This window comes from Blennius ocellaris, assembly GCF_963422515.1.
Source record: "Blennius ocellaris genome assembly, chromosome: 4".
Lineage (NCBI taxonomy): Eukaryota > Metazoa > Chordata > Actinopteri > Blenniiformes > Blenniidae > Blennius > Blennius ocellaris.
In genome coordinates this window covers 11,412,252-11,437,127 of record NC_137653.1, presented here as the reverse complement: position 1 = coordinate 11,437,127, position 24,876 = coordinate 11,412,252, and the positions used below count along the sequence as shown (strand labels likewise).

The 24,876-nt window shown below is 37.9% G+C and overlaps 1 protein-coding gene across 2 annotated transcripts; it reads left to right on the top strand.

Moving 5' to 3' along the window:
• Positions 1-6,886: 6,886 nt before the first annotated feature.
• On the top strand, positions 6,887-23,889 carry fkbp5 (FKBP prolyl isomerase 5). 2 transcript variants are annotated; one of them, XM_080495124.1, is made up of 11 exons: positions 6,887-7,532; positions 12,258-12,391; positions 12,567-12,711; positions 14,205-14,347; positions 16,759-16,873; positions 16,980-17,136; positions 18,864-18,954; positions 19,108-19,191; positions 19,288-19,473; positions 19,573-19,812; positions 20,620-23,889. In XM_080495124.1, the coding sequence occupies exons 2-11, from the start codon at positions 12,287-12,289 to the stop codon at positions 20,719-20,721; spliced, it is 1,368 nt and encodes a 455-aa protein (XP_080351250.1). In that variant the 5' UTR covers positions 6,887-7,532; positions 12,258-12,286; the 3' UTR covers positions 20,722-23,889. The 2 variants fall into 2 exon arrangements, with proteins under 2 accessions (XP_080351250.1, XP_080351249.1); XM_080495123.1 differs by having other exon boundaries at positions 6,888-7,123.
• The last annotated feature ends 987 nt before the right edge of the window (positions 23,890-24,876 follow it).

The following is a 24,876-nucleotide window of genomic DNA, read 5'->3' as shown; positions in this document are numbered from 1 at the left end:
AAAGATATCAACACATTTTTATATACTAGATAATATGCTGATATTTAGCCAATATAACATTACATTTAAATATGGATACAAAGCCAAAATATTTGAACAAGAACACAGACCAGGTTTATTCCTCGTATATTCGGCTTTTTAATTTAAAAAAAATTACAGAATAGTCAGTATTAGTTGCATCAAATCTTGTAGATTTTCAGATAAAAGGTAAATGCCCATTGATACACATGTAATAAGCACATGAAGACCTATTTCATTTCAAAATCCTTTCATAGAACTCAGGGCTGCTCATTTTGGCCTTGTGGTTTTCCAGCCATTACTGGCTGAATATATGTTTTTATTTTCACCCAGGCTCAAAGGGTTAGGCAAGTATAGTCTTCATTTGATGCAGGCATGATGCATGATTCTCTTTAAAGTAGGTACTTTTATTATTGAGTGCTTGAGATAATTCACCTGACCTTTCTTTATATTGTTGCTGCTTTGCATTTAAATAACATTCGCTGAGTCCTCCTTTTGATCTCCCACAAAACAAGCAGGCTGAAAGTGTACCTTAAAGAGGTTTGAAAAAAATTATATTTGACTGAAAAAAGAAGAATATGTACTTGATCATGAAGACCACAACCCCCCATAATTAACCTAAATCCATCTGTCTGTTCATCCATGTTCTATGCTGCTTCATCTTTTTCTTGGGAACAAAAAATCTAAACTTCAATAAGTCATCTTGGCCTCATGAAGATAAAGTGACGAACAGCCGTGTACATTCAGAGACCACAGAGGAACATAAGTAAATAACAGGCTGAGTTATTGCACAACAGGAGACAACACCTCAAACGACCCCCTCTGAACATATGCAGTGAAGAAACACTATCAAGAAACAGTGCTGAACAGGTCACTTCAAACATCCACAAATATATATTAAAACAAACAAAAAAGAACATGATGAAATGCGTCATTTGTTTGATTCTCTGTTATTCCTTGCTGGGTGTGGAAATCAGCACACAGTTGGTGTAAAAAATAACCAGTTTTATCCGTCAATTATTGAGTTACATTTCTGCTTAAATCCTCATTGATTGAAAAATCATTTGTAATCTGTCATGCTGCTTGTGAATTTGTTTTGAGTTTTGCTCCTTTGTAGAGCAACCTGCCACATGTCTTATTTGAAGAATGTTTTTACAGTTTTCAAAGCTTATTATGCTCAGAGAGATCTGTTGAGCAACTTTTCTCCAGCTTTAACATTTGATGGGCTGACATAATGACATATAAAATGACACTGTGCTGGACCTTAAATTAACTCATTCAAGTTATACCATTGGAGCCCTCATGTCTCAGAGGAAGGCAGCAAAATACAGAAATGATCATAACGCAATGTTGTTACCTCAAATAAGGAAACATGTTATGTGTGACTGGCAATGCACAAGCACACACACTCCAGTTTCTAGTTTATTAGGTTCACACACATAAAACTAAAACAACGGTCTTTCAGTAAATCGTTCCTTCTTCAAGGTTTTATGGTTTTGTATTTTTAAGAAAGTGTTGTGTCAGAGCTGTGATCCGTTTCAAAGCTGCGGTTCATTTCACTGAGATGTTGCATTTTAAAAATCAATGGGGTGCCAGGTCAATAACAGGGATCCAAAAGCAGTTTTTAAGGTTGATGCCCCATTGCACCTATTTGTATTAAATCAGCCATATTTAACAGAGAGAAACTCCAAGTCTACAAAAGGATATAAGACTATTTGTCTATGTCGAAATTATGTGCACAAGCAATGATGATTAAGTGATGATTTGTCTTTTCGTTGTTTAAGAGCACCCTGCTTCCCCAGAATAAGCGAGCACGTCCCTCTTTGCACTGAAAATAAAGAAGTTTATCTCAGGACAGAAGCAGAAACAGGCCAAATGTCAGTCAGTCTAAACAAAAATGGTCTCCTCACACTCAAGTCTCTTTGTGTACCCATCATTCACAAGGATAACCCAGTTCAGAGCCTATAAAACAACAAAACTCCCACAATGGTATTTCCATGTGGGGAAAGACGTTCACAGAAAAGCACGTAAATTATACCTTGAATGTTTTTTAAGCAACACAGGCAAAGTTTGCTTTTAAGGAACTCGTCTTTGCAAAAATATCTTTCTCAAAATGGATGTCATAATGCGTCCTTTTAGTCGTTCGCTACTTTAAAACACTGATTTAATGCAGTACCACTTTTAAATTAAAATATAATATACAGTATATCCATATACATTGCTGAAAAGTCTACACCTAAGACACTGTTAAGCAACCAATATAATATAGCCTTTTTTTTTTTTTTTAAGAAGTCACAATAGAACCTTTCACACAATTAAAATTCTTTATGCTTTCAAGAAATATATAATTTCCTCATCGTGAGTCATTTCTTCAGGAACAACTTTGAACAATCAAACAAGTTAAAGTTCAGGTTCAAGTTTAACCGCTGCTCACGGCTGCACTGATGCTTAGTGGTTTATTTAAGGGGCCATGGTAGACACAGCAGTAAAGACCTCCTGCTTCAGGGGGCAAAAGTTCAGGAATAAACGGGATCACTCAGGAGATTACTTCCATGTACGTAACACGGATGCCTAGAACACAAACAAAGAGCATTATGTTGCTCAGCTTTTTTTCAGTCGCAGCGCGCAAGCTAGTGTGAGAGCAAGTGCTTCCTGAGCCTTACCCCACCATTCTTCTTCTGTATCACCAAATTAATAGTTAAGCTCACTTTTGTTGTCTTTATTTATATTTCCTTGCTGGTACATGGATTTTCCTTGTAGCTGTTGAAATGAAACACTTTTTTTTCTCATTTTCCTCCTGCATCCACTCAGGCTAGTGTTTTTCAATCAGATTAGTACAGCACATTCTGTTCTGTTTCACTTCCTGATGACTGCGCAGCCTGTGTCCCTGAATGAACTCACCCGCATGCTTCTGGTTTCACCAAGACCCTCATTCAGACGGACATATTCTTTGCAACTGCCTGCGAGACGTCAGTGCTTCAGACAATCTTAAGTAAACCTGCCACTCAGTTACCACAGAGAGCCACTGTTTCTTCATTTCAGCGAAAGAATAAAGTAGTTTTAGTGCTCCCGTAAGTTAGATGAGCCACTAAATCAAATGACATAAAAAATAAAGGGCATGGGAGCCTACTTAGTTGTACAAAATGCGTTTGCTGTATTCTTGCGAAAACAAAGAGCTGATACAATCCACACACGTTACAAGTTTGCTGTCCAATTTCCTTTTTTTTTTTTACTGTCGGCCTGATGCTTTCGCCAGAACAGAGACAAGATGTTCATGGCGTTTCAGGAAGGAAAACAGCCAGACAAGCAGTGTGTCACTATAGTAATCTATTCATGCATTTCAGTTCAGCTCAGGTCAGCTTAGTTCATTTTGACCTCCGCTTGACTACAAGACAGTGCCAACAAAGCTACCAGGACACCGCAGTGGAAAAGCTTGGCCAAAAAAAATAAACACACACACACACACAAAAACCCCTCAACCCTCCCTTCCAACTGAAGATAACTGTCCTGACCTTTTTTTTTTCTTCTATAAGTCGTTTTATTTATAACAGCTTCAGGTGGGTGGCCATGCATGCTGAGCTTGTGTGGTTGTGTATTCACGTCACAAGACATTCTTTCTCTTTCTGCATTATCTTTTTCTGTAACCTGAATTAAATGTTCTGAAACGAGTGTGTGAAGCCCACTTTCTTTCGATAACCAGATGCTCAGAAGATTACAAAGCCGGCTGACTGCGTCCCCGAGGGTGTGCAGAATCAGGTTCAGTTGTGTTATGTCACCTTTATAATTAACAAGATCATCATGTTCCCTTCGATAGCTGCATGCTGTCTGCAAGCACTGTGGTCAGACAGTGTCCTCACCCAATTGTGGGATTCACCCGTCGGAAACCTGCAATACACTGTTAACTGTTTGAGTGTCGCACTTCAAGCAGTAAAAGTAGATGGACTTTTCTTTCACATTAACAAATCTCGTTATTATATTGTGGATGCTCTCACACCATTGAAATGCATCTTTAGCTTTGAAACATTCTGATGTACAAATAGGATTTAATGTAAATAGAAATAACAGTCATTAAACACACTAGAATTCACGTATAATAGTGTGCTAATGTGTGAGTAATTTCAAAAGAGAAAAGCAAGCCGGTAAAATTAGTTTATGACTTTTATGGGACTTTTGACTGCTCTTGCACGTCCCTCAATGTAGATGTCTGGCTTCAGTAAAACTTTAAATTAATTACAGAGATTGTGGGCCATTTTTAAACGCACTCGCTCAGCGGGCCATTGAAAACAAAATGCTCTTCATTTAGGTTAGACACTGACAAAAATAAGTACTGTATGTGAATGTCATAATAACAGAGCTTGTTGAAAGATGGATTGGAGGTTTTTCATTGAAACCTCTCTTTTTACAGGCTTTCCAAAACAAATCAACAGCGTTGATAGAAAAGTTATTCTTGAATGAATTTACTACGATCAACAATCATAATGTGATTAAAATATATCCAAGCAGAGGCTATACCCACAATGATTACAAGACATTGAATTAAACCATGTAAATCAGTGTACTTGACTTTATTTACATGATAATCCATCTAATTACATAAATAAAGCTTGTCTATTTCCTCTCAAAATGCAAAATGCAGATCATAAAGAAAACTACTCTGCTCCATGTGTCACTCTCACTTCAACTTTATGAAGTTTAAGACGTCTCTGTGTGTGTGTGTGTGTGTGTGTGTGTGTGTGTGCGTGTGTGTGTGTGTGTGTGTGTGTGTGTGTGTGTGTGTGTGTGTGTGTGTGTGTGTGTGTGTGTGCGTGCGTGTGTGTGCTGTAACATTAGTTTTGCTTCTCAGGACAGGAAGGGTATTTTACCGTACTGAAATTGCCTGATGAGTGATCTCATTCGACGTGCAAAACAAGGCTTCATACAATTTAAGCTGAAAGTTCACTTTTATTCTCCAAAACCATAATCACTTTCACAGAGAGTATGAACAATATGAAGTCTGTACATTTTACGGTTACATCTAACACGGTCAACAGTTTTCCCCTCTAATGCTGCCATTGTATAACAGTTAAGGGTGATATGCTGAAATATATCATAATTTTTCTTCAGCTTTGGTAAACCATCATAGATAATTTATTTACCCGTTTGTATCTGACGGTCCAGCAGCTCATGTAATGATAATTTGTTTATATTTGATACATTAGGTAATGACAGATAACAGCAGTGGGCAAGGTTCATTACTGTACTCTCTCTGATGAACCTTGCTAAACTTTGATAAGGCATGTGATACACTGTGTACTTTCAGTGTATACTTGTAGCACTACTTTTGCAATTCATCCTCATGATAGGGAAGATAACAAAATGCAGTTATATTATAATAAAGATTGTGTTTACATTAAACTTAATAAATCTCAAATTAAGTATTAGATGTTTTACACTACAATATCACTGCTATTTTCGTAGCAGGTTAGAAATACATTTGTGAAGCATATGAACCACCTAGCTTGAATTTTTTTTTTACTGTTACTCATATAATACTCCCATGTCTTTTTATACTCCACCTTTGGTGTTTCAAATTGAACCCCATCAAGGACGTTTTATTATACACTCCATATAGAATATATTTGTTGCAAATTAAAAACAGCTGCGTTGTCTTGGTAGATTAGGATTTGGAGATAATAAACCACGATGCATTAAACTCCCCAAGTTTTACAAGAGTTTTCAGCACGCGCATTACTTTAAGTAGTCAGCTTCAGTATTTATCTGCGTTTTAATAGGAACAAGGTGGGCAGTTAATTGGGCTTATAGGACAGCGACGTCGAAAGTTAAAGCTTGTGAAAATATATAATATATATAGCACAATGCAATGTATGGAAATTAATATTTACACGATGTATTTTTGGAAAAAAATATGCAGAAAATAAAAGTAACCTAAAATGTAACAAAATAATATGAGTAAGATTTTCCATAAAATATGTCATTATTTACACAGTACTACAGAAATAATAATAATAATAAAAAATCACACATAGTCTCTTTTGGGAAACGATGACAGGTGATCTGTCTCAATGACAATTAAGTTACGTTTCCTCGAGGCACTAATAAAAGTAATAAACACGACTAAGCGCATGCACAGCTGTCCAAATCCCAACCGCGACTCAAGTTGTGGCAGCACTGACACTTGAGCCATAAAATCAAAAAGAAAAAGAGAAAGAAAAAAAAACAAAAAACCCAGCCTGTCCAAATGATAAAAGGCGGAGTTTTTACCGTCCCTTACAGAAACAGTAATCCGTCTCACCGCGCGTCTTATCGGGCAGTGTGGTATGCTTTTTATGTCGGTGCTTACGCTTCCCGGGTGTGTGCGTGTGCGTGTGTGTGTGTGTGTGTATGTGTGTGTGTGCGCGCGTGCGTGTGTGTCGGTTGATATGTGTTGTCAGCTGAGCGGGAGGACAGCCTGCTGCGGTACAGGCTGTTCCTTCCCCGGCTCGGCACGGAACGGGTTACAGGTCAGGGTGTCTATTGGAACACAGTGTTCTCATCAGCAGCGGCAGCGGCACAGCCACAGTACAGCCGGAACATTGTGTTACTTTGTGGCTGCTTTCCAAGACCTGCCCTTAATTTTACACGAAACGCCCTCCCACAACTCTCTTACTCGGGCTACACACACACACACACACGCACACACACACGCACGCACGCACACACACACACACACTCTCTCTCTCTCTCTCTCTCTCTCTGTCTCTCTCTTTCTGTCTCTCTCTCTCTCTCTCTCTCTCGTGTGTTTTTTCCGTCCCTGCCTCTCCCTATCTCTCCCCCGTGCCATTTCCAAGTCTGCGCTCCATGTGGCTACTACACCGGCACGTTTACTGTCATCAGAGACCAGAGGGATAAAAAAGGAGGGGAGGAAGAAGACAAAAAGAGCGCTACCTACTAATCACATGGGCAGAACATTTAGTACCCTGGATGTGAGATGAGAAGGACGTGCTTCACTGGAGCAGCAGTCTAACAATCCACCGTTTTCTTTTCTTTATTTCTTTATTTCTTTTAATATAATTTTTTTTTTAACCTCACAAAAAGACAGCTTTCATTAAAGGGATCACAAAGAAATGTAAGTGTTTCTTATTTCTACTCAGTATGTAATTTAAAAAGTGTACCGTCTTTTGTTGTGCTTCCTGCTGGATGACTTAAATGGACACTTGTTATATCATGATGAAGATGAAGATGATTTGTGTGGAGCCTGCCTCATCACTCCATGAATTAAGAATAATAGCCGAAAAATTAAAGAGGGACAATAAGGTGATACAGAATAAGGTGTGAAATGATTCATGTGTGGCGGCATTTGGGGTTACACCAGTATTCCACTTTGCTTCTTGAAAAATATGGGCTAATGTGTGTATGTGTGTGTGTGTGTGTGTGAGTGAGACACTTGACTGTGAGTCTCCCAGTGGAGGAGGATGAGGACACCGATTTGAAATCCAAAATCCCCGCTGGCTTAGGTGTACCCTCACAAATTACAGGTACATAAGCGTCTTCCCAGAATTACAGCATCCACTCTGGTACACTGTGCACTCATGTGTATTCATTTTGTATCAAGTCATCTATTTAGGGGGAGGTGATTCTAAACTCCCAACTATCTTGAAATAAATAGGTGTTTCCACAAGTCAGTTTAAAATTTGGACGAGGGGTTGAAAAAGAGGCACAGGTGGCCATTCGAGATGAATGCAGGTCTGTACAAAGTCCCAGAAATGAACAAGATTTCCTCAAGGTACCTATTTGACATGAAGAAAGGTAAATTACTTTTTGGCACAAAATAGATGTGTGTTTTAAAGGTGACCCAGATCTTTGAGGTTGTCTTCCACTCAAAGTCAAACTCAAGTGTTTAAAAACACAGTTTTACAGTATCAACATAGCTTATATATTTGTCACTAAAACAACATTTCCAAAAACTGGAGTACATCAAATTTACAGGCTTTCCTTGCATCATTTGGACACCATGCGATGGTCCTGACAATAAAAAAAAAAAAAAAAAAGACTCCTGCATGTTAGACAATGCTCCACTTGAGGATGTTTGGCGATATGCTATCCGTGCACAGTGTGCACTCATGTTCTCGTATGAATCAGCAGCTGAGTACGGATGTGAGACAGAATGTACAGATACACCGTGTACGTCTAGATATGGTCTTTGCCTCATTGTGTCCTGTTCCTGCATTCCTCCGCAGGGTATCAGAGTTTAGGTACATGTAGCATACATGCCATGTTATCTGTCATGTAACTGTTTGCAGCACACTTCCCCTGCCATTGTTCTCTGGTCCATTTCAAATACTAGAAAAGGATAAAAAAAAAAAAAAAAAAGAATGATACAACTGATATCACAAGTTACTGTTGCTTGTTTGAAATTATTTTCAATGTTGATTTCCATCAATATCACGCCAGTTGCCTCTGGACTAGATTTGAAAGATATGTTAATGTGTTTGTTTGGATCAGCTTTTCTAAATGAACTCAGACCGTTTTTGTCGATAGATTGAAGCTGGGTTATACATCAGGGGGTCTCAGATCAGTTAACACCGTCAGGCCTGGCCTGCAGGGATCTTGGAATAGAAAGAACATTGTGTTCACAAACATGCATGTACACACGGATGAGTTAAAAACAATATGTGAGACGCTGCAAGGTGTTACTGCTGAAGGATGGACATCGTGTTCATTTCATGTGCTGAAGAGTTGATGATATACAAACACCTGATCGCTGAGGGCGACACAGATGAAACAAATTGTACAGATGTCATTAGAACAGATGTTGGCGGTTTTCAACTTGGAGAGGGACACAAATACGTATCATGTCATAGTTTCCAGAGCTAATTCGATTGATTTCAGTTCTCAACCTTTTCATGAACCTTTTCTCTGGATGTGTTTCATCTTGGTGCAACTCAGGACCAGGTGCAGTGGCTGGATGTTTCTATTCACAGACTCTTTGAAAATCGAGTCGCCACAGTGGCACATCGCTCTATTTGCACATAGTCCTTCACAGCATCTGGGACATCCCGAGCGTCAGGCTGGATAACCGGCGGAAAAATCCAGAAAAACGGTGCAGTGACGGAGAGCTGATGCTTTTCTGCCTATGACCGAAGTTTACAGCTTCTCTGCGGAAAGTGGCCACAAGACTGCCGTCTGAAAAACACCGTCGCTCTCATCATTCACTTTCAACTCCACAATTAATATGGCTATAATTCTATTTCGCTCTATTAATTAAATTGCTCCTAATGAAGATACAGTAAATGTTCAGGCTGCCTATATCTCAACTACGAATGTGGTAAAATGTGGCGTGGTACTATAAGTACCTGTGAAAGTGAGAAATAACTTCTTATCTATATTTATCTGTCTCTCCTTATGAACACTCAGATTGTAGACTTTATATAGATCTTTCCCAAACAAGGTTACAAACATAGTTAACAATTTAAGCTTTAGCCATATAAATGTTTAAGTTGAATCATTTATTACGTTCCTTTCGTTTATTTCAATTTATAGAAAACAGAAAATATGTTATGTTCTCTATTTTACTTGATTTTAATTCAGATACTGCAGATTTCTTGTCCCGGTGCTGACCCCCCACCATCACCACCACCAATTTCAGGCTTTAAAGTTTCAATTCCGAAAATAATACAATTTTAATGAAATACTTTGCTGTCGTAAGATAATCTGTGAACCAAAAAGGACCTGCTGGTTCAGAGTTGCATGCCAGGTACATTTGCATAACTTCACGACGTCAGAATATATGCGCCAACCTCTCCGACATCCAGAACAGCTGGGCTCTTCAGCTATATCTGAGCATGTGTTAACGTCTCAGCTGTTGCATGTGACAGTAATCACAAAATAGTGTTTGCCAACATGCTTAACATAGCTAAGTAGCCTTTTCATTGTCTCCAGACAATGTCAAGTTTATTGTGCCGGGGCACGCGGGGAGTTGTCTGTGTCAGGGCAGCGATGTGTAGACAATGATTGCTTCTGTGATGAAAGAGGCATCATTTAGCTCTTGAAACACCAACTTGTCATTACAGTTTTATTGCTCTGGCAAAGCTGCTGTTGAAATTCTTTAGTCCGCATGGAGGCGCGAAACATTGACAGCAAACTTCTATGGGGTCTATAAATCTATCACCCTTCTGTCAGGCTGGAAAGTAAATGTTTTAGGGCATAAATTATCCTTGAGAATGGTTCAATCACAAAGAGTCAATTCTACTTGACAATTCTTTGCTTTAATGTGTCAAATCTGAAGCTTTTGTTATTGTGCTGACACAATTCAGGTGACCTTTGGCCTCTTTCTGTGAAAATAAAAAGAGGTTATACAAAGTACTGGTGCTAGTGTGCCTATGAAAAAAATTAAATAAGCTGATGCCCATCATTTGAAAAAGGTGTACGATTTGATTTAATCGTCAGAAAGTCACTATTGATTGAAAAAGATCACAATCACTGCAATACAGGAAACCTCTTTGGGTTTCTGAACTACTAAAGTGCATTTCCATAGCAGGTGCAATGATCTGTGCCTGTGGCCCTTCACACTCCATCAAGGTCATTAACAGCAGAGGCTTGAAACTGCTGCTGCTGCTGCTCATCTACAATCAAGGGTTTTGTTTTTACATGAATTGCATGGACTGTATAGAAGGAGGATTTTAGACAAAGACAATTGTGTAGTAAATAATTAGAATTTTCTAAATCTATTTTTCTGTGTGTCAATATCTATTACTTAGAAATTATTTAGAAAGTTTTTACAGTTACGCCAATACTGGTATATATAATGAAGTTTCAATTTTTACGCTGCAGCAATGTGTTTTTTTTTCTATGTGGACACGAAGCGACTGGGTGCAGACTGACACTAAAGTCCGTCACCAGCTCACATCTCATTGAGTGATGAAGTAACATGATCTCACACACACTGCCTCATGTGCATTCTAATGAGATATAATCAAATGAAAAAGCAATACAAGGAAGGCGTGAGTGTGCACCAAGTCTCAGCTGTTTTGTCATGTGAGGTCTGCTTCACATTTACTCAATTTTAGTTTCCACGAAAAATTAAAACTTACTTTCGTAAAAAACAAACAAACTGAAACTTAAATATTTAGTTCAAGCTGTCTGATTTTACAGTAATGTGGAAGCTCGACTCGTTCACTGATGTACGGAATTTGGGTTAACAGCCGACACTGTTCAGTGCAGAAAATTCTGGGAAGTGATGGTGAGTTTTCTGGATCTCGTGGCCGCGCAAAGCAGGCAGAGGACTCCATTGTTTATTTGATTTGGCGAAAATACAGTCACATGAATAAAAGTAAAGCCTGATTTGGTGCATCGCTTGTTTGACTGTGATGCAGCCTGAGGGACGCGGAGAAGACAACCTTTGAGCAATATCACGACATCATCCGACGTGACCCGGACACTGTACAGCCTCATATTCTCATAGGATACAGTATTATATCAGCACATCGGCAGGCGCTGATCAAATCGAAGAGTTTCACTTGTCTCGTCAGAAACACAGAGGCAGATAATGTCTCTCTATTTGTGATGGTGCTGCATTATCAGTACAGAGTGTGTGAGTGTGTTGGAGCCCACGCTTTCCCTGCGCACACGAGGCATTCAGAGACAAGATTTGACTAATGCTGTAATGCTCATTAGAAAATTACTTAACGGGATTCTGCAGATACACATCGAGTCCATAAAAAAAAAAAAAAATCCTGACACCATTTATAGATTGTTTCAACAAGCACAAAGGTCCATAAAGTCTTGGACATATTACAGCATCTACCATGTGCCTGAATAGGGCGAGTGAAGTGAGCAACAAGCAGCTGCTTTTATCTCAGATTTATAGTTGGAACGACTACGTCTTTGCGGGGATTATACAAGGTGCGGCACACTCGTGTTCCTCATACAGCTGGCTTCAATGCTCTTTTTTTTTCCCCCTGCAAAACTGCAAACACGATATATTTCTAGTGTGGGGTGAAGATTGAGAAGATGTGTACTTAAATAGCTGCCAGTTATATAACGTGGGGCCAAAAAGTCAGTTACACTGGGAGGATTATGAAGATCTTACTGGTATTTTATGACCATAAAAGCCCTGCCTTACAAAATCAAACTGTTTTTACCATTTGTCTTTTTCCATGAGATTCGATTCCTGGAATCAAAGCACGAGACAGGAGGAGGACATGTAATGGACCGTGCTCAGATTACTGATGTGTGGGCCTGTGTGTTTATATCTTTTGCAGTGTTGATTGTGTGATGCCCACATTGAAAAATGACCACTGACCAGGACTTGTCGTTGGATGGCCAATCAGCCGCTGCTGTGTTTTCTGGAAAAGGCATTGATGTAACCCCCAATAAGGACCAAGGAGTTATCAAGGTATGTATTGTTATATACAGTGCCAACTTTTTGTTGTTGTGGCCATTCAGGCTCATCTTACAAACCACTGTGTCCTGACTTTTAGCCGGTTACTCTTTAGATCTTACAGCTTGACTGTTTTGCTTAAATGCTGTGAAGTTTTTGTTGAGATGTAAAATTGTCTGTCGGTCAGCAGGTTGTAAAGCGTCCAGGGATAGATGGAGAGCGGCCAATGATCGCGGACAGAGTAATTGTCCACTACACTGGGAAACTTGTCAATGGAAGGAAATTCGACTGCAGCCGAGATCGCAAAGAACCTTTTTGCTTCAATGTGGGAAAAGGTATTTGATTGCATTTCATAAGTCAAATTTGATTGTTTTGAAAGTGATTATTCTGAAACATTAACTGATGGGAAGGCTACAGTTGAGCAGTTGGTAATTTTGACAAGTGCTGAGGAGAGTTAGAGGATATATATTAAATGAGGATGTTGAAGGTAGAGCTGCCGTGCAGGAGAAGAAGATGAAGATGAAGGAGGGCATAGAGATGGTTGGTGCACAGTAGAGGAAGCAGAGAAAGGAGTGAAATGGAGGCAGGTGATTTGCGGTGGGAACCCCTGAAGGGGAACGTTTGAAAGATGAAGAAGATAAAGTTAATGTGTTTGGCAGATGTTCAGTAGCAGTTGCATGTTTATCCGAGGTTGTCGTGGGTGGAGCACAAAGTTTGTTGTTTCAACTCCTTTAAAAAAAAAAAAGGGGGGTTACAAAATTCCAAACTTTAATTGAAGTGGTGGCCGCACAAAAAAACCCAACAAATTCCTCCCCAGCACCAGTGGGCTAAATTCGGACTTCTTTTATCAAAAGAAAGAAAGAAAGAAAGAAAGAAAGAAAGAAACAATTATACAAAGAAAAAAAGAAACAAAAACTAAAGCATAGATCTGAATGTTTCTACCTTGTAATAAACTCAGTAATACAATCATTTGCAGTTCAAATATGCATTAAATGACATTCTTCCTTGTGTTACTTGCATAACCAACAACTTCTAGAATTTCTAGAAGATTGTTGGAGTTACATTGAACAATATTGTTCACAGTTAAGAGGAATCAAAAACCTGATCAAATAAGCCTTCAGAAGCGATTTTGACAAAAACACTGCTACAGTAAATTACAGTTCTTATAGCAGATTGATGAGCATTTGGGGAATGGTGACACATTATGATCCACCGTCTTCAGTATTTTATTGGAAGGTGACAACAACAAGCAGTTGAGCTATAGTTTAGGTTCATTATGCAGCCTGGAATCTCAATTTAAACTGTTTAGAATTAAAATGGTACAGATCTGGGTCAATTCCACTGATTCACTGAGTCCTTGTCCCGTGTTTTGATGTAAAAACATAAATGGTGGTTTGAGTATTAATAAAATTCAGCAGCAGTATTTATTTGATTTGTGTTCTATATACAGTGTATGGTAATCTTTCATGAGGATTAAACAAAAGTGACAGAAGGTATTGCTTTGGGAAATGTTAAGAATGCTGTTTTTGATTTAAGTATTTTTTCTGATCGAATCTAATAACTTCAAGCTGTAGCTTCTTATTTCATAAAATTACATAATAATGTGTAATCTTTCTAGCTCAGCTTATTTCCCATCAAATGTCAGCTCTGTTGCACCTCAAGCTCCAGGAGCTTTTACAATCTGAGCTCCAACAATTTTGAGCCCATCCTTGTGATTGCAGATTTTCCCAAATGCTCAGTTACTGCTTTTACATATCACTAATAAATATATTAATGTCACTTAACTTTTCAGCCAGTGTAACAAATCAACAATTTTCTTCGTGTACAGGACAAGTTTTGAAGGCCTGGGACATTGCTGTATTGTCCATGCAGAGAGGCGAGGTGTGCACGTTTCTGTGCAAACCGGAATATGCATATGGATCCACTGGAAACCCTGACAAAATCCCTCCCAACTCCCCAGTAGTGTTTGAGGTAGGTACACAGCATCACTGCTGACATTTGTGCTGAACCTTAAATCCTGTAAATACACACCGGTAATTTGGGAGTATGCCTCATCGTGAGGCCCTCATGTCTCCGCACACGGAGATCCATCGTCATAAAATAAGCCGGTTCGTCTATTTTAATTCCTCCTTACTCAAAGCGTTGACAACGGTCCAGATGCCAGTCCATTTTGAAGCTCTGTTAGTCATCATTTTATTATGAATTCTAATGATCATTCAGCAAGTTTCTTTGGGAAATGTTGTGTTGTTTTTTTTTCACATTTTCCCACTTTCATTCAAGACTTAAAAATTTATAATTGGCAGCGATGGATCAACTGAGTTTGAAGTGAAGTTGCTTATTATTAAAATTCACAAAATGTTTTTTTTTTTACACACCAGATCTTTATAATAAAATGAGGGGCACAGACAAGATCACAATTTCGCCACAGTGAAACCAGGTCAATGTGATTTTTGATCCTTCTCATCCTTTTACATCATTATGTGAAATAAAGACATTTTTAACATTTCAATAGTATATTTGTCAAGCTTACCCTCCAGAGGGTACCCTTATGTGGTGTGCTATTTTGAATGGATAAAAACAGAATACACTGAAAATTAAATTAAAATAAAAAAACAACTTTAATAGCATCATTAAAACCTAAAATAGTTATATAGACTGTATGAATGCTCATTTAAGTTAGTTGTAAGACATTTAGTAGGTCACCGTACCATAAAAAACACTGACCTAGAGGAAGAACAGTCCCTCATCAGCCAGATTTCCCCCGAGTCAATATTTATTTACCTGCTCCACATGGTGTCTGTCTAATTGAAGTGCGGTTTGTTGGCGTTTGTCTGTCTGTCATACATATGGTGTGAACGTCATCACTTCCATGTGCTCTGCCTCTCAGTAGACATACAGAAATGACATTTACTAAGCCTGATCAACAGGGGAAAGTAACAGATTACAAATACTTACAGTACGCTCGTAAGTTAGCGCTGGGCGATGTATTGGAATATACGATTTATCCCTAAATTTGATATTGAAAAATACAATATTGTTTATTTCGGTATCAATTTATGCCTGAAAATATTTTAAGAGTTACTTCATTTCTCCACTTCTCAACCGTCAAACATCTTTAAAAAAAAGAAATACATGATTCTTTTTTTTTCACAATTGTTCTTGAGAATTCACATCATTATTTTGTGCAGCTGGTGGTTAATAAAAAGACCTGTCCTACAGTTTTTACCAGTGACTTTGATGCCAGGTTTGTCTTTGGCGAAAACATTATCGAGAAATCAAATATTAAGTTTATATTGTATAACGCCATGTTAAGAAAACCTATTCCCCCATGCCCAGTACTAGTAAAGTGAAAATACATTTTTTATTTTTTATTTTTTTGCTTTCCACTGAACAAAAATCACAATTTGAAAAAATAGACAAGCTTTCTGATTTGCATTTTTACATCCAGTGGGTTTACTGTATTCTTTCAACTGAACTTTATGTAGAAATATTTTTTCCCCCTGGAATTAATAAAACATTTCTATTCTACATTTGTAATTAAGAACAATTTAATTATTGCAATAGCAGTGATGCTCCTCTCTACATCGCTGTGCATATGTGAATGTTTAAAGCCAAAAGTGAAAAGTAAGTTTGTTGTCCCACGATCATTAAATTATGACACGTGTGGTTAAGTTGAGGCACCATGTGTTACTTTGTTTTCGTCATGGATGTCACATAGAAGAAGCTGAATATGTGTTTACTTTTTGTTTCACATGGGAATGTATAACAAGTCTCCTGGGGGGAAATCCCTGGCCTCGGTCACATCCTCCGCATAAACTTGACACCTGATATGGACTTTCCCCCTTTTACAATGCATTTCCTGACTTTCTATGCTGCAGCTGCTGCTATGAAAAAAAATATTACTTCCACAATACATTCACATACATTTTATGATCAGCACGTATCTTTTAAACATTTTACAAATAAATATATTTAGCTACTAAAAACTTACAGGATCCAGATTTTTGCCTTTTCTTTGAACCCAAATGGTTTTTATTTTGAATCATAACAGAGATCCTGAAGTCTGAAAAAAAGAGAACGTAAATTTGACATCAAAGGGAATATTATCAGCCACTTAACAGGTGGACCCATTTGTATTTTTCATTCATACATTTCCTACAAATATATAGTTGCCCTATTATGGAGATGTTTACAGTATATTGTTTGCGATAGTTATACTTATTTCCTTTATGGTGATTATTTGCGTTATTTTCATGCATTTGTTATTTTCCTCCTCCACCATATCCAACCCCTCATTGTAGAGTTAAGCAGTTGCAGTATTTTGCACTTTTCCCGTTCAGACCTTGAAACTGACAATTGAATGATTTTCTGCAATAAAACAGATGGAGCTGCTAAACTTCGAAGGAGAGATACTGACAGAAGACGGCGGCATTGTGAGAAGAATCAAGGTCAAGGGTGAAGGTTACACTTATCCAAACGATGGCGCACGTGTTGATGGTGAGAAAATGATCCGTTCATGTGTTGATTGCCATTGTGTCTGTTTTGCCAAGTGGCACAGCGGAGGACAGGATCCGGGGATAAGTTGTGTCATGTGTGTTTGCAGTGCACCTGGAGGGGAGCAGTGGCGGCCGATTGTTTGACTGTAGGGACGTTAGCTTTACTGTTGGTGAGGCTGAGGACAAAGGTGTTCCTCTGGGAGTGGACCGTGCCATGGACAACATACAGAAGGGAGAATGCTGCTTACTTTACTTAAAACCAAAGTAAGTACCAAACAGATGTTGGAATGCAGTACCTTTTTTTTTGTTCTCTGTTGTGAACTTTTACTGAACCAGTGGTAACTGTCTCAGGTAGATGTACGTGTCGTGGCGTGTCATGTCCCCGAGGCACTTTATGTGTCTTGAGACTTCATGCAGGATTCATTCAATAAAAAAAGATCTGCTGGTCCTTTGTTACGGCTGTTATGGATACGGTTTCTTGTTGGCTTGTGGTGAAGTGGCCAGAGGACTGCATGTTGTTGGTTTAAACGGCTGCTGCGTGGCCGCAAGGTTTTCCATGCTGTGTCCTCGGGTGTACTCCGAACAGCACTATGTTTAAAATGTTTTGGATGAGGGTGTGTACAGATGTTTTCTTTTCCTTTTTTTGGTAGAAATATACATTTGTGACTGAAATCATGTGATCCTGTTTCATCCTGTAACAGCCCTTAACAAACAGAAATGTACTTGGCGATGTCGTGGACTGCACTCAGTCCACAGCTGCTTTCAATATGGGCCTTTCTATGTGGCCTTTGCATGAGCTCCCTGGGGAGAACTAAATTTACTGTCGGTATATTAAACCTGTGATGGATATTTGCAGCTGTGATCAGTTTCAGCTCCTCTGACTTGGATTATTATATTCTTGAATGGTCATACATTTTTGGGGATGATTTGATAATGAATTGCACTATATTGGTGGGAAAACCTACGCACACAAAACACTTGTGTGATATTTGAAGTCAGCGCCGTGTTTTCAATGCTTCAAATTTGTTGTTCCCTTGGGCTACTAAAGAGGGACGTGCATAAATTGAGTCTTCAGCACTGCAGTTGAGAAAAAAAACAGCCCTGCAGGTATAACATTTTTTGAGCTTATGGTGTTTCACTTCTGTCAGTGAAAAAAAGATAAAAATCTCTATCTTGTTCTTCTGTAACCTAATCCAGGTCATTATTTGTGCACCAAAACTGTACCCACAAAAAAAAAAAGGAATGAAAATCATAAACAGAGCATATGCAGCTGAGCACAGTGTGTATAATGTTCTCTAGATCAAAATAATGTAAACAAGAAAGAAAAAAAACAGACAGTCATTCAGTGGGCTTGTAAAAACAAATAGGACACAGTGTACTGCCCAAACCACATAATATCATTGCTTTCACGCAGCCCACACCAGCCCTCCCCATCATCCCCCAGGCACAAGAAAAACAAAGTGCTAGTGATAAATACTCGGAATTCATAGTACATCAGCAGTTTATACTCAGAGCTCATGCCAGATAGTAGCTACCTAACGCAGGAGCAAACCTGTCAGCAGGTAACAAAGACATGGAAATAGAGAAAACAACTTTAACAATAAAACACATATTGATCTCAAGATACACGCTTACTTGCAGATTCGGAGCGCCGCATTCCTGCATATCAAATCAAATCAAATCAGATCAAATCAAACTTTATGGCTCTCAGTAGTACATTAATGTGCAGTGATTTGAAACGTGAGCCCTGGTTCAGTACGTCTTCCTAGGAATTGATCACCGTTCTGAAAACATAAAGAAAATAAAGATTTTGTGGGTGCAACCTCTCACATTAGCTTTAAAACCTTGCAGTTTAAGCAGTTTACATGTATGAATTGTCATCACTGTCGAGATGACATTTTAAACCCACATGCTGATTGCAAATGTTGAATGTAATATGTGATCGTTATTAGACTTTTTGTGATTTATTTATTTATTTTTCTGTTTGAAAGGTATGGCTTCGGAAGCGAAGGTAAACCAGAGTACAAAATTGGACCAGACAATGACATCCTTTATGAAGTTACCCTGAAGGACTTTCATAGGGTGAGCAGGGCAGTTTCTTCTTTGTGCGGTTTAATCAATTACATGTTTCAAACCTAATGGGTTAAATGGAAATGGATACACTTCTCATTTCTCATGGAATATGTTTTTATATTTCTGGATCTGCTTTTGTGATGATTGCTCTGTGCCTAATAGGCTAAAGAAGCCTGGGAAATGGACCTGAATGAAAAGCTGGATTTGGTTGACGGAGTGAAAAATAAAGGGAATCAGTATTTTAAGGTATTTTCTTTTTGCTGGCCTTTTATCTTGAAGAATTATTTAGGTTTTGGTTGTAACTTTTGTTATTTATAAGTTGTTAATGTGCTCCTTTTATAGTCTGGGCGGTACCACCAGGCAGTCATCCAGTACCAGCGCATCATTTCCTGGCTGGAGATGGAGTGCAGCTCAAGCAAAGAGCAACAGAACAGGATACAGGACTACGTTTTAACAGCCCACCTCAACTTGGCGATGTGCTTTCTGCGGATCAAAGACTTCTCACAAGTTGTGGACAATTGCAATAAGGTGAGCAGCGTGACCCCCAAGGATTGCAGACATTCCACCACCTTTCAGCAGTTACTCCACTGGTGTCTGTACTGAACGGGTACTTTTGCTGTATTTTAGGTCATTGAGCTTGACGAGGGCAACGAGAAGGGTCTGTATCGTCGAGGGGAAGCACGGCTACTCTGCAATGACTTCAGCCTGGCCATGGCAGACTTTCAGCAAGTGCTGCAAGTAAACCCCTCAAACCGAGCAGCTCGCGCTCAGATTTCCATCTGCCAGAGCAAGATTAAGCAACATCATGAGCAGGACAAAAAGACCTATGCCAACATGTTTCAGAAATTTGCAGAGCGGGATGCCAAGGTGTGTAAACTGGCTATTCTTGGCTACATGTATACCAGCACTGAGCCAACTGTGTGGGTGTGTGTGTGTGTGTGTGTGTGTGTGTGTGTGTGCGTGTGTGTGTGTGTGTGTGTGTGTTTAAAAACATTAAATTGTGTATTAATAGGGAGATTTGTCTGTCCTAATATGACACATGCCTCCTTAATATTAATTTTTCTCCCTGAAGTTCATGTATAATTAGAGCCCATTGTACTTTTCAATGAGGAAGTATATGCCAGGACAAGGTGTGTATGAGTATGCTGTTTTTCAGCTCTTGTACACCAAAAGCTGTAAGGCCCAATCCACTTCTGCATTAGCCTTAAAAAAAAAAGAAGAAAAAAGAGAGAGACAAAGAAGTTAACATTTTAATCAACAAATTCAACCGCTTTGAGATGGGTAATAATAATTAATGACTCCTTGCAGCACCACCTGCTGAAGTGATTTGATTGTCATGACACGACCATTAATTTTAAGTATGTGACGTTTTCCAGCTCACGTCATTTATTATGAAACTGTTCCGCTGTATGTGTTTTATGTGCTTCATGTAGTTTCTTAGCTTTCTACTACCCTCTAGTGGCCAAGTTGATTTTTTTTTTCACCTGTTGCCTTTCTCTGTTAAAAAGACATTTTTAATTCTGTTTCATTTCATGGCCCAGATTCATGAACTATTCAGATTTACTTAGTTTTGTAATATTGCAATATTTTTTTCTTCTATATTTTAAAATAATTTGATTCAGATTTATAAAGTCAATTATATTTTATGCAAAACTTTGTATCTTCCTTTAACAGACTGGGAAAATGAAGAGGCGGCGGAATGATTGCTTGAGGAACAGCATGAATGGTGAAGTGAGCCTGAAGCGCCGCAGGAGGAGTCAAGACTGTCGGTCTTAACAGTGACATTTGGGAAAGAAAAGAGAGGGAGAAAAGGCCTTTCTTTGCTTTCCCAGTCGAGGGAGAGGAGGCAGGAATGAAGTTGGACACAAGCCTCTGATCCAAAACTTCTTTATCCCAAAATGCGCGACCATTCCTGCATACAAAGCGGAGGGGAAGCGGGAATGTTTGCAAGACAACGACATTGCAACGGCAACGACAACGGCATTGCCAGAAACTGCCAGGAGATATATATACTGTATATACAGTATATAAATATATATATCTTTGTTAATATACTGTGTAGAGTTGCAATTGATGTGCCTCTACAGTGGGTTTCTGAAACCCAAACCTCAGTCGCTGGTTTTCAGACCTCTGGTATGTATTTGGTATTAAGCCTGTTTGAGGCAGCTGTAATCATGCATCACACAGCGTGTTTGGGATTCAGACTTGAAACTTTGATAATTTTAAAATGTGCAATATGTACTTTGGGAAAGGTGTAAGAAGTCTTGTTAGCTCAGTTCGTTGTACTTTAAACAAAGAAACACACAACAAACAAACAAACAAAACACAATCAGTTCTTCACATCAGTGTGACTTGGGTTCATAATGAATTAGCAGGTTTGTCAGTTATGTAAGACTGCTTTCAATTACAGTTTAGAAAAATATAAATAACTCCTAACATGTCCTGAATAACAGAAGTTAGTTGCCAGAAATCAGGAGGAAAGTAAAAAAAAAAAAAAAGCACAAACTTTAGTTAGTAAACTGTATAAAACATGAACCAGTAATTCTGAAAGTAGCTCTTTTAGAGATTATTTTGTTGTTGTTAGAAAGACCTAAATTGAGATGAGATTAATCATAAAGTTATCTGCTTCCTTTAAGAAGAATCAGAACCTCAAACTGCAGGAAGACAGTTTAAATGTTTTGCTGGTTTTTTTCCCGAAGGAAAGAACACACATTGTGTAGCTGCGAGTGGTCACATCAGGGTCATGCACTAAAATAACTTATTCCTGAATACATGCATGCTGAAATGTTTTTTTTTTTTTTTTTTTTTTTTAATCCAGTTAGACATCTTATTTTACAAGCCTGGTGTTGGAGTTGATCAAGAAAATTATTGTTTTAAAAGCTGAGAGATGCATTCTGTTGACTGATTGCATTTTAAAGCCAGTGGCAGCTGCAAAAACTACAATAATACAATGACAAATTATAGAAAGTGTAAAACACTTAGAATCTTTCTTTTCACTCAGCTTCAGTGGAATTTAATGCTCATTGGCTCTGATTTCTGTTGTCCTCATTGTGTTGATCCATAATATACAGGTGCATCTCAAAAAAAGAAAAGTGCATTTTCCCATAATTGAATTCAATTAGTGGACTTGAATTCAAGTCCACTAATGTATTCTATGTATTGTATTCTATTCTATGTATTGTAGATTTCTGACATATCAAATTATATACATGAAACCTTTTTTTTTATTTTGTTTTGTATTTAAGAAACTTAAATACAGTATCTGAAAATATATTTCAGAAGATGAGACGTCGATGCCATAATTTTACAATCAAAATGTTGAAAATGTTATATATGTATGTACATGTGGTGAGTGTAGAAAAACAAAAACTATTAACCTTTCGATGATGAAAACATTTTTGAGATGCACCTGTCAAGAGTGTTTCTCTTTAATATTCGTGAGCGGGTTGGTGCATGCAGATCAGATCGAAACACAAGGTAAATTAACTCCACTCATTTGTATTTAACAGGACAGAAAGTCCTGACAGAGCAAAGACATAAAAACTAACACCCCCCCCCCCCCCCCCCCAAAAAAAATGTTTTTTGAAAAGCTGTTTTTTTCCCCTTTCTTTCAAATGTCCCATTTTTCTCTCTCTGGTGATGTGATCAACAATACAATTTTCAGTTTCTGCAGATATTTTATCCCTGAAACAGGCCTCTCTGTATTTCACACAGAATTTATTTTATTTTCGATATAAATGTGTGAATGTTATTGTAGTGAAGAATGATGCACTTTGGTAACTGTCAAACCAACACTGTTATCTTTTCATAAACATGTCTGGATGTGATCTGGACAATAATGTCGGGATGTTTTATATACATTTGGTCGGTTCTGAATGAAAACCTGAGCTGTCTTAAATATTTTGCGTAAGAAAAAAAACAAAAAACTTTGGAAAAAAAAATCAACAATGTGTGTTTGCGTGCGTATGTCTCTACAGTATATATTGTTGTTTGTTAGCAAGGTTTTTAAACAGCTTGTTGCTACCTGTTTCCAAGTACTGCTGGCTCGAAACATTCAAACATTTTGTACAGTGAAAATGAGCATGAAGTACTTCTTTTTTTTTTTTTTTTTTTTAGACATTATAAAGTGTATTTAAAAATATCCAAAATATTTTACCCCAATGTCAAATGCAACTAAGAGTAATAGACTCCCTTGATTGTGTTGATGACTTGAAAAACAGTGACAAGCAAGCTGATCTGCAGCATGGCTGATCAGATCAGTTCATTAAATATTGAAGTGGTATATTATTAAAAGTGTTTACATGTATTCAGAGGAACATCACCCTGTCAAGAATAAGAGATTGACGTTTTAAACTCACATTTATGCAAAATAAGTATTTTTAAACTGACCCCCCCCCCCACCAACAACCCAAAAGTGGTACCTTATGTTCACGTCTTCTTTATTATTCTTTTTTTTTTGCACTTTAAAAGCATTGAATAAATCAAAGCATTGCATTGAAACAGACACATCATTTACAGGTCCCGATTCTACTGCATAAGTACATCCTTTAAAAAAATGGTTTGACTTTGACTACAGGAGGAAAAATATTTGGTTTCCATCCTATATTGATGTGTGGTTACTTTGTATGAGTTAATGTATGCCGGACTGCTAGACTACATTTGTTTTTTGGACATGTACCTTAAACCTCTCTACTGCACTGTCAACCCAAATGCTCAAAGCAATTAAACAGATTACTTAGGCTAATCTTGTTTACTCTTATTATTTTTTTTTATTATGCATTTGTGTTTATCTGCTCATTTATTTTGATCTGTCTGACTTTTTTTTCTTCTTTTTTTGATCCACCTATATACTTTTGTTCCATCATTGTGAACTGTTTGAAGGACCACACTAAAGTGCAACCCAAGATTGAATAAAATTTTGAGGTGATCACTTTAATAATCTTTTTTTCTGTTTCCTCATTTGTGGTTCAGTGTGTATAACATTATTCCATCATACATTTGCATCAATGCAGAATTCAAACATGTTTCAGATTGGCTTTTCAATCAAGAAAGAAAAAACAAATAAACATGCTGGTCAGTGCAGCACATGGAAAGAACTGTGCTTAAAAGACTTAAAAAATATTATATCATCATGAACAAGATGGGCCAAAGGACAGAACGTAACTTTGATGTAGTTTCTCAATCACGCAGGAGTCATGCCATACTGTCTTCCACAGAAATACTTTTTAAATTCATAATTCATTTAGCAGATTTATAATTTAATTATTGTTGCTGTAAACGGCGATTTAGCATAATGATTTACTTACATTAAAATTATTTAAGGAGCTCTGTTAGAAGGTTTTCATGTTGTTAAACAGCAGTTAATTTTTAGCTCAAATGCTAGTCTTAGTCTTTTTTGTTTTGCCCCGACCAGCTTTTACTGATGCTGCCCACCATTAGTTGAACCAATGTTTTATCCAAATAGCAAATGTTGAGAGCATGACTGCATGCAGATTATAATGCATGTTATTTTCTTGGTTCATATTTTGGAGGGAAAACCTTTAAAAAAAAATTTTATTTCTTTAAAATGGTGATAATATTTAAAACAAGTAATCATCCTTGGTGTCTTTTTTAAAATTTAAAATTAAAACATTTTTGTTCATATCACAGGTTTTTGTTCATATCACATTCAAATTGAATAACACGTATGATCAAGTAAAAGTGCCCAGACTAATACTAAATAGACCCAATGACTTGTTTTCTCAACTGCTGTTCAAATGGACAAACGACCTTTTAATCTCGGCTTTCACAGCAACATGGATAAGATGTTTCCCGATTGTTCAAACGAGAGCAAAAAAGAAAGAAAAGAGAGGAGGAAATATAAACACCCCCAGGACAGGGGGACAAACTTGACGTGCTGGAAAGAAGATCCCAATGTGACTTTGTTTCCCA

Excerpts from the sequence above, each read along its gene's own strand:
- fkbp5 (XM_080495124.1), top strand. The coding sequence starts at position 12,287 with ATGACCACTGACCAGGACTTGTCGTTGGATGGCCAATCAGCCGCTGCT. Across the intron at positions 16,874-16,979 it reads CGATGGCGCACGTGTTGATG|TGCACCTGGAGGGGAGCAGT; the intron begins GTGAGAAAATGA and ends GTGTGTTTGCAG. Across the intron at positions 17,137-18,863 it reads TTACTTTACTTAAAACCAAA|GTATGGCTTCGGAAGCGAAG; the intron begins GTAAGTACCAAA and ends TCTGTTTGAAAG.